The sequence below is a fragment of the Peromyscus eremicus genome, chromosome 7, assembly GCF_949786415.1.
Source record: "Peromyscus eremicus chromosome 7, PerEre_H2_v1, whole genome shotgun sequence".
NCBI lineage: Eukaryota > Metazoa > Chordata > Mammalia > Rodentia > Cricetidae > Peromyscus > Peromyscus eremicus.
Window position 1 is genome coordinate 16057362 of NC_081422.1, and position 12221 is coordinate 16069582.

Consider the following 12221-nt stretch of genomic DNA (forward strand, 5'->3'; position numbering starts at 1 on the left):
GCTCTCATTGTTAGTAAAAAGCTGATTGACAATAGCCAGGCAGGATTTTAGAGGCAGAGAGAGTGCTGGGAAGAAGAAGAGCTGAGTCTGAGGAATCACAAGGAAATGCAAAGGAGACATAAGATAAACATTCCATTCTGAAAGAAGGTACTGCCACATGGCAAAGGGTAGGTAAGAAATACAGATTAATTTAAATTGTAAGATCCAGTAAGTAGCAAGTATAAACTATTGGTCAAGCATTTATAATTAATAAGTCTCTAAATAGTTATTTGGGAGTGACTGATGGAACACAGAAAAACTCCACCTACATTAATCCATTTATATTAATCTATGTTCTGCCATGTGGCATTACTTCTCTTCCATCATGCACCTCCTGTTTCCTCTCCATGTTGCCTGGCATTTTCCACATACCTATATTCCTCCTCCTCTTCCTTTCTCTGCCCAGAAATCCCACCTGTACCTCCTGCCTAGCTGTTGGTTGTTTAGCTTTTTATTGCACCAATCACAGCAGTACACCCTCACACAATGTACAGAAAACTAAGATAGTCAAAAGTTAATTAAATCCAGTTCTAATAGATATAAATTCTGACACTAAATTAATAATGAATTCCCCTTACCACATAACTCAAATATTCATTCCTTTACCCTCAGCTGTTATTTACCATTCTTTGTTTTTTTTTTCATTTTTAACAAATATTTTCCACCTTTAGAAGGAATAACTCATCTAGATCACCATGCGGGGTCATATTGCCTGCACTAATATGATCTAATAATTCATCTAGATCACCATGCGGGGTCATATTGCCTGCACTAATATGATTCTGGTGCCTTCCTTTAAGTCTACCCTATTCATACAGTGTAAAGTTACACAGATATAGAATGTGTAAACTATCATAAATACTTGGTAATAATGTACATTCATGGTTAAACCAAATCTTCTAGAAGAGTGAAGGCATGTTCTACTCAGGCCCTTAGAAATTCAGATGTAACTGCTAAAAGTTATAGCTACTTTCTCTTTCTTGCTTTGGAATCATCCCTTCTTCTTGCACCCATAGTTTCAACTCTGATCCTGAACCACTGAATTAGGTAGGTAAAAGGAAGCTGAATTATTCATCATAGCCAGAACCTGAAGACAACCTAGATGCCCCTCAGCCAAAGAATGGATAAAGAAAATGTGGTACATTTACACATGGAGTATTGCTCAGCAGTAAAAAAAAAAAAATGACATCATGAAATTTGCAGGCAAATGGATGGAACTAGAAAAAATCATCCTGAGTGAGGTAACCCAGAAACAGAAATACAAACATGCTATGTATTCACACATAAGTCAATAGTAAATATAAAGCAAAGGATAACCAGGCCACAATCTACAGCCCTAGAGAAACTAGGTAACAAGGAGGGCCCTAACAGGGATGTATGGATCACCCTGGGAAAGGGAAATAGATGAGGTCTCCTGGGTAAACTGGGGATGAGAAGGTAGAGGGGAGAGGATGGGGAACAGGAGGGATCAGGATGGTCAAGTTGGGGGAGGGATGGAAAGGGAGAGTGACAAGGGAGACATCTTGATGGAGGGGGCCAGTATGGGATTGGAGGAAGGCCTGGGACTGGGGAGGCTCCCAAGGGTCCATGGGGATGGTCCCAGCTAGGACTCCTGGCAGTGGTGGAGAGAGTGACTGAACTAGCCTTTTCCTGTTGTCAGATTGGTGACTACCCTAATTGTCATCATAAAACCTTCGTCCAGTAACTAATGGAAGCAGAGGCAGAGATCCATGGCCAGGCACTGGGCTGAGCTCTGGGAACCCAGTTGAAGAGATGGAGGGGTGATTATATAAGCAAGGGGGTTCAAGATCATGATGGGGAAACCCTGAAGACAGCTGACTCAAGCTCATGGGAGCTCATGGACTCTAGACTGACAGCTAGGGAGCCTGCATGGGACCAACTTGGGCCCTCTGCATGTAGGTGACAGTTGTGTAGTTTGTTCTGTTTGTGGGGCCCCTGGAAGTGTGGCCATGGCACATGAGCTGACTTATTCAAACCTATTCCCTATGATGTGATGCCTTGCTCAGCCTTGATGCAGAGTTTGGCGGGGGAACTTGGCTCTGTCTCAACTTGATATGCCATGTTTTGCTGACAACCATGGGAAGCCTTATGCTTTCTGAAGAGTGGATAAGGGAGGTAAGAAAAAGGTGGGGGGGGACAGGAGGAGAGGAGGGAGGGGAAACTGTGGTTGGTATGTAAAATAAACAAAAATAAATAAATTGTAAAAAGGAAGCTGAAAGAATTATATCCTGTAATTCCAGAATTTGAAAAGCTATGGCAGGGAGCTGTCTACAAATTCAAGGCCAGTCTGAGCTATATATTGAGATCCAATCCACCCTGGACTTTGGAGAAAGACTCTGACAAAAAAGTTCATGTAAGAAAAATGTTGTATATCTGTCCTAATCATCCCTTCACCTCCTCTTCCCTGGATCCAAAAGAAAACTGCTGGTGGCCGTGGCCCTGTCAGAGCAGCAGCAGGTAGCAATTGAAGTTTAGGTGTCAGCTCACCAAAGAAAAACTCTCTGATGAGTATATCTTGGTTAAGCAAGGCTTGCAAAAGTACAGACTCCAGAATGTCTTTTGCTTCTGCTGTACCTTTGGTTTCTGATATAATGTATATGTATGTGGGGAGTCACCTACTACCTGTATCGTAGTGTTTGTCTCATGATTACGTCCTGATCTAGTGGGCATTTATCAGGAAGATGCTGTATAATTTTGATACAGTCGGGGCCTGTGAGTCACACCTAGAAGCTGCTTCTGATCACAGCTCAAAAAAAAAAAATGAGAGTAGGAGCCAGAATGGCTCAAATTCCTTTAATTTTATTGCTGAAGTGCCACGAGCTGATAGAAAGCTTCAAAGGAGCTTTAGATTAGACCAGATGCCTTGCTAATGGTTTTTTTTTTTTTTAGATAAACATTCCCTATTTTAATTCACAAGGACACACAGCTGTACTGTCTGGCTAGGTTGTAAATACAAAAAACAGCCCAATTATTGCTAGATGGCAAATGATTAGTTCCTTGCATCCATTCCTAACCTCAGTTTATGAAAATACATCCTGACTAGTCAAGGTTACAGAAAATAATTTGACTCTGTAGCCCTAATTAGGGTTGTAGGTGTTCTTGGATAATTAAAAGTTATTCACAGGGCAGAATATACACTTTTAAGTTTTAGGCATTTTTGGCCATTAGTATCATGGCAAGTCCTGGCAGAGCTGATATTATAAGATACACAGTAACCTGGTCTGAACAAGAGAATGTATGACTCCCTTAGCTCTTTGTCCAAAAACCAAGCACTCACCAAGCATCTTGGATAAGATTACCTCTCAAGATAGATAATATATATTGCCTGAGAGTCATCAGGATGTCTCTGTTTTTAGTCATATTGTTTCCCTTGGAATGTGATATTTTTATGACTTTTGTATTGCCTGAGAGATTCTGTTTGAGTATTTAAGTAGCGGAGGGAAAGGGAATGAAAGAGAGAACAACATGAGGGAACAGCTTGATGAGAACCAGATGAGAGGATAAAGAGAAAAAAGCCATCAAGAGAATATGGGAGCATTTTCCTTCCCTAAAACTCCCAAATAGAAAAGTTTCAACTTCATCACACTGTGGATTTCCCTTTGAGCCCTGTGCTGTTGGAGGCTGGTCCTCCAGACAGCATTAGAAAACTGAGTATCTAGTTTGAGTTAACTTTTGTTCCACTCAGACTGAGTATGAATATGAACTTAGAACAACTGCGAAACAGCCTTTCTTCACGGGCGTTAGATAACTAGTGTTGCAACTGACCATTTCATCTTTCTATTAAATGTGCTTTAGCTTCAGTAGCTCACCAAAGTAGATCCATGTTCAATGGCTTATCTTTGAAAATGCACTTTGAAGATATGGCTTAGTGGGAGGTCTTTATGTCATTGGGGGAATTCCATAAAGCAAGATTCCCACCTCTTCATTTTCTTTTTTATGTTTCCTAGCTATGCATGATTGGATTGGCTTTGCTACTACTCCTTCCATAATGTGCTTCCTCACCACAGGTGCAAAAGCAATAGGGTAAGCCATAGCCTGCAAAACTTTAGGTCAAAACATCTTCTTTTCATAAGGTCATTTTTGTAGTTGTTGTTTGCTTTAGTAATGGGAAGCCAGTGTACATAAAACTGTCATACTAAGATTCCTTGGTATGAAGAATAGAATTTTGTATTCAAATTGGTATCAAATCTTTTGTTCTGTTTCTTTGATAGTACTATGAATGTTTATGTATACCATCCAATAAACAAAGGCTACTACTGATTAAGTCCAAGTTTCCAGCTATGTGAAGGGCTTTCTCCTGCAAAATCTGCTAACACAGATGGGGGAAATCTCACAAGGTCCTGCCTCTAGACAAAACACTAAATTCTACTAATGAGGGAGAATTAGCTTTTCCTAATAATGAGCCCCTCTACTTAGTTATCCAATACAAAGTGATCAGCATTGAAATCATACACACAAACCACACCAAAGTAACCCAGAGCCGGTTGTGTGTGCATGTATCTCTCTCTCCTCTCCTCTCTCTCTCTCTCTCTCTCTCTCTCTCTCTCTCTCTCTGTGTGTGTGTGTGTGTGTGTGTGTGTGTGTGTGTGTGTTTGTGTGTGCGCGCACGCGCACGCACGCGCGTGCACACAACAATAATAATCAAAGAAAAAGAAGCCATGAATTTGAAAGGAACAACCTGAATGGGATGTGCATGGAATGGCTTGGAGATAAAGGACATGAGAGGGGTTAGAGGGAGGAAAGAGAAAGGGGAAAGTGATGTAATCACTTTAATTTAAAATTTGCTAACAAAAATAAATGCATAAGAAAAAAAAAAGCAGGCTGAGCAAGCTGTAAGGAGAAAGCCAGTAAACAGCATTCCTTGATGGTTTTAGCATTAATCCTGCCTCCAGCTTTCTATTCTGACTTCCTTGGCTGGCTAATGGACTATGAACTGCAATCCTAAAACAGATGGGCTTAAATTTTCATAGCAATTTCTTTTGGTTGTTCTTCACATTTCCTTTTTGCTTAACCATGTGGTCAGACCACTGGCCAACATCTTTGCATTTGGTAAAAATTCAAACAAATGGCAAATAAAAAATATTTTATCTCACTGAAGTGACTGTTTTTGTCCTATTCAATCAGAGCAGCAGCCTTCTATCCATTCATGGTGGGATTGACAACCAAGAGCAAAGCAGTGCTTTGCAGGTGAACTGAGAAACAACCACAGAACATTATACAAATAGTAACAATGGAATCAAACAGATGTTTAATACTTCTCAGCAGCTATTTTCACATCTGCAGTAATATCTTGTATAAATCATTTCCATCTTATTATAGAGATTTTCTAAATACTGCCCCTAATAAAGAACATCTCTGACATTGCCTTGAGATATTATAGACATTTCAAGTTTCAAGATTATTTTATATCCCTTAGTCATAGAGGATAATATGTTCAGAATGTTATAACAAATCTCATAGATTAAGTATTTTACATGCAATAAAAATTTGTTTCTCACAATTCTGGAGATTGGGAAATTTAAAATTAAGAAGTGACCAATTTGATATCTACTGAGGGCCAATTTTCTGGCTCATAGATGGTGCCTTCTCACTATGTTCTTATATAGTAGAAGAGGCAAGATAGCTCCCTGGGGTCTTTTGTTTCTATAAGAAGCTTTATTTCTGAGGGTACCATCAAGAATAAATCTGAATGCTTCCCAATTCCTCTCTTCTTAATAAAATCACATTGGTTATAATGTTTTAACATATAAGTCAGGGGAACAGAAATGTTCACATCATAGACCATTTCAATATGTAGGAGCAAGATAAAATTTTCTCTCTAGTGGAAATTTTCAGGTCTGAAATCTCAGCAGTGATTTCTGAGTGGTGACTAGAGACTTTCATGGTAATTTGCAGCCTGTACAAAAAGAAACTGTCTACTAGTAACATATATTCTAGCATGTGCCTAATCAATATACCATTTATAGCCACAGTACTATATACTTATACATAAACTTAAGTTCTATAAATGATTTCATAACTTTTGTCAAACAATTCTTGAGTTGGTATTTGAATGGCTGTATTGACCTACAGAAATGTAAACATTGTACTGAAATGAAGAAATGAGTCGTATAAAAAGAAGGGAGAAGGATAAAACTGAAGGTAACAAAGGAGGCATCACAAAGTCTCAGGTAAAAGTACTCACTGTGAAATTTTGATCAAGACAGAGGAACAACCTGAATAAAAAGTCTACATGATTAAGAGGCAGAATTTCTATAGCCCCCTGCTTTACTTCTGTCAGCTCAGAAACCTAAAGCCAGTGATCTTATCACTTAACAAAAAGCATTCTCCCAAGTGTTTGTAAGGCCTTCTTAATGTCTTTGTTCCTCAAGCTGTAGATAAAAGGGTTCAGCATGGGAGTGATCACTGTGTACATTACTGAGGCCACCATGCCCTTCCAAGAAGAGGAAGTTTCATCAGAACTAAGGTACACACCAAGACCTGTCCCATAGAACAATGAAACCACTGAGAGATGAGACCCACAGGTAGAAAATGCCTTATATTTTCCATCTGTTGATGGGATTCTCAGAATGGAGGAGACAATTTGAGAATAGGAATAAAGGATCCCTGAAAAAGGAACAAAGCCAAGAATACAAGTCACAATATAAAGAAGGATATGATTGAGCAGTGTGTCTGAGCAGGCTACAGTGAGAGCCTGAGCAAGTTCACAGTAAAAGTGTTTAATTATCTGATTGGTGCAGAAGGACAGCCGCAGCATCAACAGACTCTGGATCAGAGAGTATGAGAAGCTGATGAACCAGGACACAAGAACCAGCAAGCCACACAGTTGGGGGTTCATGATGACTGGGTAGTGAAGGGGGTGGCAGATGGCCACAAATCGGTCATATGCCATCAAAGTGAGGAGAAATGTGTCCATGCCTCCAAAGACCATGAAAAAATACATCTGGGTAATGCATCCTGCATAGGTGATGGACTTGCTCTGTGTTTGGATGTTTACCAACATCTTAGGGATGGTTGTAGAGATGAAACAAATGTCAGAAAAGGACAGGTTGGAGAGGAAAAAGTACATGGGAGTGTGGAGGTGAGAGTCAGAGCTGACAGCCAGGATAATGAGCAGATTCCCAAGCACAGCGACCACAAACATGAGCAGAAACAGTCCAAATAGCATGGGTTGATGCTCTGCATCTTGGGAAAACCCCACAAGCAAAAATTCTAAAATACTTGTTTGGTTTCCTGCTTTCATGTTGTTGACATCAACCAGATAGCTATGGAAGAGAAGGAGTAGGAAACATATACCATGCAGTCTCTAAACTCTCTGTCTTTTTATTTTTTGAGATGAAAGATCGCATAAAGGTTTTACTATGACAGAACTGAGGAATCCAACATTTTCTCATCTATTATACTGATTGTCTCAGGGTGTTAATCAACCCTTTGGGAAACTTGTCCATTTTTTTCATCTCTGCTTAGAACTACTAACTCTACAAAGTTAAACTTCATGAAGACCAGACAACCTCTGGAATTTTTCAGACCAAAGTAGTTTCTAAAGTGCTGGGAATCCTTTCTCTATGATGGATCCACTCTGATCTCCAATCTCACTTCTCAACACTTTTCGGTGGTTTCACTAAATTCTGATCATTCAGAAAGATTTCACTTTGTGAACACGATTATACCCTCTCCTGTATCCATTCCTTTTGAAATCTCTTTTGTCTCTTTAAAAACTTTATCTTCTTAGTGTCTTCTTGTTTTTTGTATATGTGATACAGTTCTTGGCTGTCCAGGTGATTCTCAATCCCATCACGTCTCAATACCAGCTGATTCTTTGACATAGAGGAAGATTTTCATACTGTTTTGGCAGCTGAATTAATGAATCAATGAACATAAGAACAAATAACTTTCCACTTCTGTAGCATTCCACTATAATCTGGGCATCTGTCCCTCCAAAATCTCCAACAGCTCTAGCTCTGAAGAAGACTACTATAGAGAGACAAGATAAGTAAGAGAGGAGGAAAGGTATAGGAAAAATATGTTTCCTCTTATTACCCAGGCCATTCAATCAATTCTAGGCAGTACATTCATTCCCCCAGCACTTACACCTGTGTGTCCCAATAAGTTATCCTATTTTCTCTTGCATCAATACTTTTATGTAATTTCACCAGGCATTTTCCCCTGTAGAAGCATCAACAATAGTCTTTTCTTGAGTCATTGGCACATGGCCCTCTGGTTTTTTCCTAAATCTCTTGCAATTAGAACAAAGGTAATTGGAAGAATAACTATGGAAATTGAATATTAGAAGACATTTATGAAGAATCAAAATAGTGGTTATTATTAGAATATAAATGAAAACATTCATCATCTAAACTTCCATCTTTGAAAATCCTCAATACTCATACTCTTCATCCTTTCATCTGCATACAAAATTACTAAACACTCTCCTGAGTAAAAAAAAAAAAAAAAAAAAAAAAAAAAAAAAAAAAAAAAAAACTTTCTATATAAATAGGATTAAAGTAAGAAGATATTCAGCCAGGAGCATGTTTTTATTTCCAGGATAATCAAATATTTCTTTTTCAAACCAAATTTTAAAATCAGAATAATGAAAATGTTCAGTGAAAATTGTCATATGTCTGACAAAGAGGAAGCAGAAAGAATCAACCTTAATATGAAATATAAAGCAGAGGGTCTGGATGCTACAAGCTTTGATGGTGGTCAAAAGCCACATGGACTGGGATTATGGCTCAGTGATAGAATGCTTACCCAGAATCTGCAGGACCCTGGATTTCATCTAAGTACCACAAAAAAATGTGTTGTTCACTCAGTGTTTGCCTATCTCATGAAGTCCTACCTACAGTAAAAGCAACAACCAAATTACTACTTAAAAGAATTCTGACATTATAAATAACATCTTCTTAAGTTGCTCACATGTAAGAAACCATCTACCTATTCTGTTCCTAGTATCTAGTTCTTCTGGGAAATTTTATTTAGTTAAGTACCAAAGACTTAAGTTAGGCTATCTGGGTTATTGAGCAATCTGGGCTGATGACGTCAGAGAAGGAGTTCAGGAGGGGAGGTAGCTGACAAAAGAATTATTTAGCTGGAGGTATGAGAAGAAGGATTTTTAGCAGGGAAAAGGAAAGGTCCAGAAGCAAGACTCAACCAAGGAAGCAAGTGTTCTTAGCAAAACGCTATTGCTTCGGTGCACAGTGGAATGGTGAAGAATGACGTCGCACGTCGCAGCAATAGTGCAGGACCACAACTCCCAGAACACAAAGAGGTAAACATATATTAGTAATGCATAGATGATACATAAGACTGTGAAATGACTGAAACTGAAGAAATAACATGTTATGAATTATGATTTTCCTGTGGCTTGGAACCAAAGATAGGTTTAAGACAGAGACACAGCAATATGCAACACTCACATCATTAGAAATTAAGGGACAAACTCAAGGTTTCTTTAATAGAAAATAAATAAGAAATAAAGGCTGGGACAAGTAGAAGAATGATGTCAATGTCTTGTTAACTGAATATGCTTGAGAATGAGACCCACTCAAGTAAAAGAAAAATAATGAGGAGAAATGATTCTCTAATGTTTCCAAATCTAAATAGTAATAGATAGAGTACTGAGTATTGAACTTGCCCATGTCTTCCATTTTTCTTCTCTCACCCACATTATTCCAGTGGTTATGTACCAAAGTTCTTGGTACTTGCTTTCCAAACATCTATATATCCATTGTTCTGAAAAGAGCAATAAAATGCAAATGGACACAAGCATAAATTCCTCTGCACCTACATAAAGGATTCTCAGCAAATAGAGAAAACGAAATTGGTGTTAGAACAAAATGTCCCATCCCTTGCTCCCCAGTGCAGTTCTGGGCATCACCTCATGCCTGATACTCATCTGTTTTGGCATGTTTGCAAAGATCCTGATGCAATTTCTATCTTCTACGAGTATTTAGTGCACACCATGAGGGATAGTACTTGAAAGTATTTTGTGAATTCTGCTTCTCTGAGAAATGGTTAATAAAAGCATAATCCCCCATCCTTTTACCTGGCAGGGGAGATGCCATGTTCAAAAGAGTGGTTTTCTCAGGGCAAGGATAATCATTGGATAACCATTGTACTCCAGATGTGCTGACCTCTGAGATTTCCCCAAATGTGGAAAACTCAACTGCATAATTTATGGTAGTAAGACACTGCAGGCAGAGCCGGGCAGTGGTGGCGCACGCCTTTAATCCCAGCACTCGGGAGGCAGAGCCAGGCGGATCTCTGTGAGTTTGAGGCCAGCCTGGACTACCAAGTGAGTCCCAGGAAAGGCGCAAAGCTACACAGAGAAACCCTGTCTCGAAAGAAAAAAAAAAAAAAGACACTGCAGGCATTCGGCCTTCCCTAAATAAAAAATCATATAAAGCATCTTGGTCTCTGAATCCATTCTCAGCTTCACAGTGTATACCTTCAATATATTGTCTGCAGATATATTCAGGTTTTAGAAACTAATTTCTTTGCTACAAGTAAGCAGACTCTTCTTTCTTGAAGAGAAAATATAGTAAGCATCATGTACAAAAGTAAATTACGGGGCAGAATGGAGGCTAGTCTATCAGGAGAAGCCTGAGATAGTCCCAAGCAAGTGAGAGTGAAAGAAAAGTCAAAAATGCTTATCCTAGGCTGTTGGGGTAATATTATCTTTTATCTAAGAACTAGAAGAGAACAACTTCCCTGTAAATTATATACAATGTAGTCAATTACCAAGCTCTGCCACAGACAATTCACAGTGGTAACTAAGTCAGCAAACTGTTTTGTCCAGGAAAGTATTCTGGTATCAGACTGTCATGGGATACCTAAAAAAAAAAAAAAAAAAATGCCCACATAATCTCTATTCAAAGTAAATGGTCACTGTGAAAATGCTGCAACTTAAAGCAAATACTCTAATGACTCTTCTTTCCCATCAATTACTCATAATAGCACCCTCTGTGTTAAATAACAGGGTTTTCCCTTACCTATGCTTAAGTGTTAATACTCTTCCTATCAACCACTTCATTCTCCATTTCATCCAACATCTGCTAGACTATATAGACGTGGCAATATATACTCACCATGGACCAACTCCTTTGAATCTTAATTGTTCACAGAACATTGGTTATGAAAGGTAGAAGGTCTTCCCAAAAGAGAAAAGAAGAAGAACCAGACATGTAGGAAAAAAACCTGGATAATTTCTTCTAGAAAGATAAGAGTGTGTTCTGTCTTGGTGACTATAAGAGTTACAGGTATGCCCTGGGAGTTGTGTCCCTCTGAAGCTTATTATACAAATTGATCAATTTTATGTTCATTCCCTGATTGATTTTGCTCCTCAAGGGCAGAGACTACACAGGAAAGAGGCTCTGACATCCCAGTTTCTTATCCCTGGGAGAATGTCAGTGGGTATATCTATGATTACTCTCTCCTGTGTTCATTCTCTGAGAAGAGTCACCATAATTTCCCAAGATTACCTGCCGATGATAAGTGTCAGAATTTTCTGACTTACACTTTCCTACTTTCACTAGCTTTGGAATTCTCGGGAATTAACTTGATGTTGATTCCTTTCAGCATATGTGAAGGAGTAATGTAGCTGGGTCATACAGTAGATTTTTTTTTTTGAGCCTTCTTCATACTGATTTCTAGAGTGACTGCACCGATTTGCATTCTCACTAATCCCACTAACAGTGAATAAGGATTCCCCTTTTCTCACACCTCTCCAGCATTTGTTGTCAGTTGCTGTGTTGATCTTAGCCATTCTGACTGGGGTGAGATAGAATCTAAAAAATTTTTTATTTGCATTTCCCTAATTGAAAAGAATGATCAAAATATTTTGAGGTATTTCTAAGCCATTCTGATTTCTTCTGTTGAGATCTCTCTGTTTAGACCACTAGCCCATTTTTAGTTGGGTCATTTGTTTCCTTGACTTTTTTTTTTTTTAGTTCTTTGTATATTCTGGATATTAATCCTCTGTCAGGTATATAGCTGGCAAAGATTTGCTCCTGTTCTGAGGGATTCTTCTTTATTATATTGAGTGTCTCCTTCACTTCACAGTTTTTTAGTTCTACTAAGTCCCACTTGCCAACTGTTGCCCCTAATTCCTGAGCAAATTGAGTCCCCCTCAGGAAGTCTTTCCTGTACCTATACAGGGTGTT

The 12221-nt window shown here is 38.8% G+C and overlaps 1 protein-coding gene and 1 pseudogene across 2 annotated transcripts; one reads left to right on the top strand and one right to left on the bottom strand.

Moving 5' to 3' along the window:
* Nucleotides 1–1885: 1885 nt before the first annotated feature.
* On the bottom strand, nt 1886–7306 carry LOC131914104 (olfactory receptor 7D4-like). 2 transcript variants are annotated; one of them, XM_059266700.1, is made up of 2 exons: nt 6384–7306; nt 1886–1916 (listed from the first exon to the last, which is right to left on the bottom strand). In XM_059266700.1, exons 1-2 carry the CDS (start codon nt 7301–7303, stop codon nt 1886–1888), a joined length of 951 nt encoding a protein of 316 aa, XP_059122683.1. In that variant the 5' UTR covers nt 7304–7306. The 2 variants fall into 2 exon arrangements, with proteins under 2 accessions (XP_059122683.1, XP_059122682.1); XM_059266699.1 differs by lacking the exon at nt 1886–1916 and having other exon boundaries at nt 6368–7303.
* A 2791-nt stretch (nt 7307–10097) lies between these two features.
* Nucleotides 10098–10287, top strand: LOC131915786 (U1 spliceosomal RNA; annotated as a pseudogene).
* The last annotated feature ends 1934 nt before the right edge of the window (nt 10288–12221 follow it).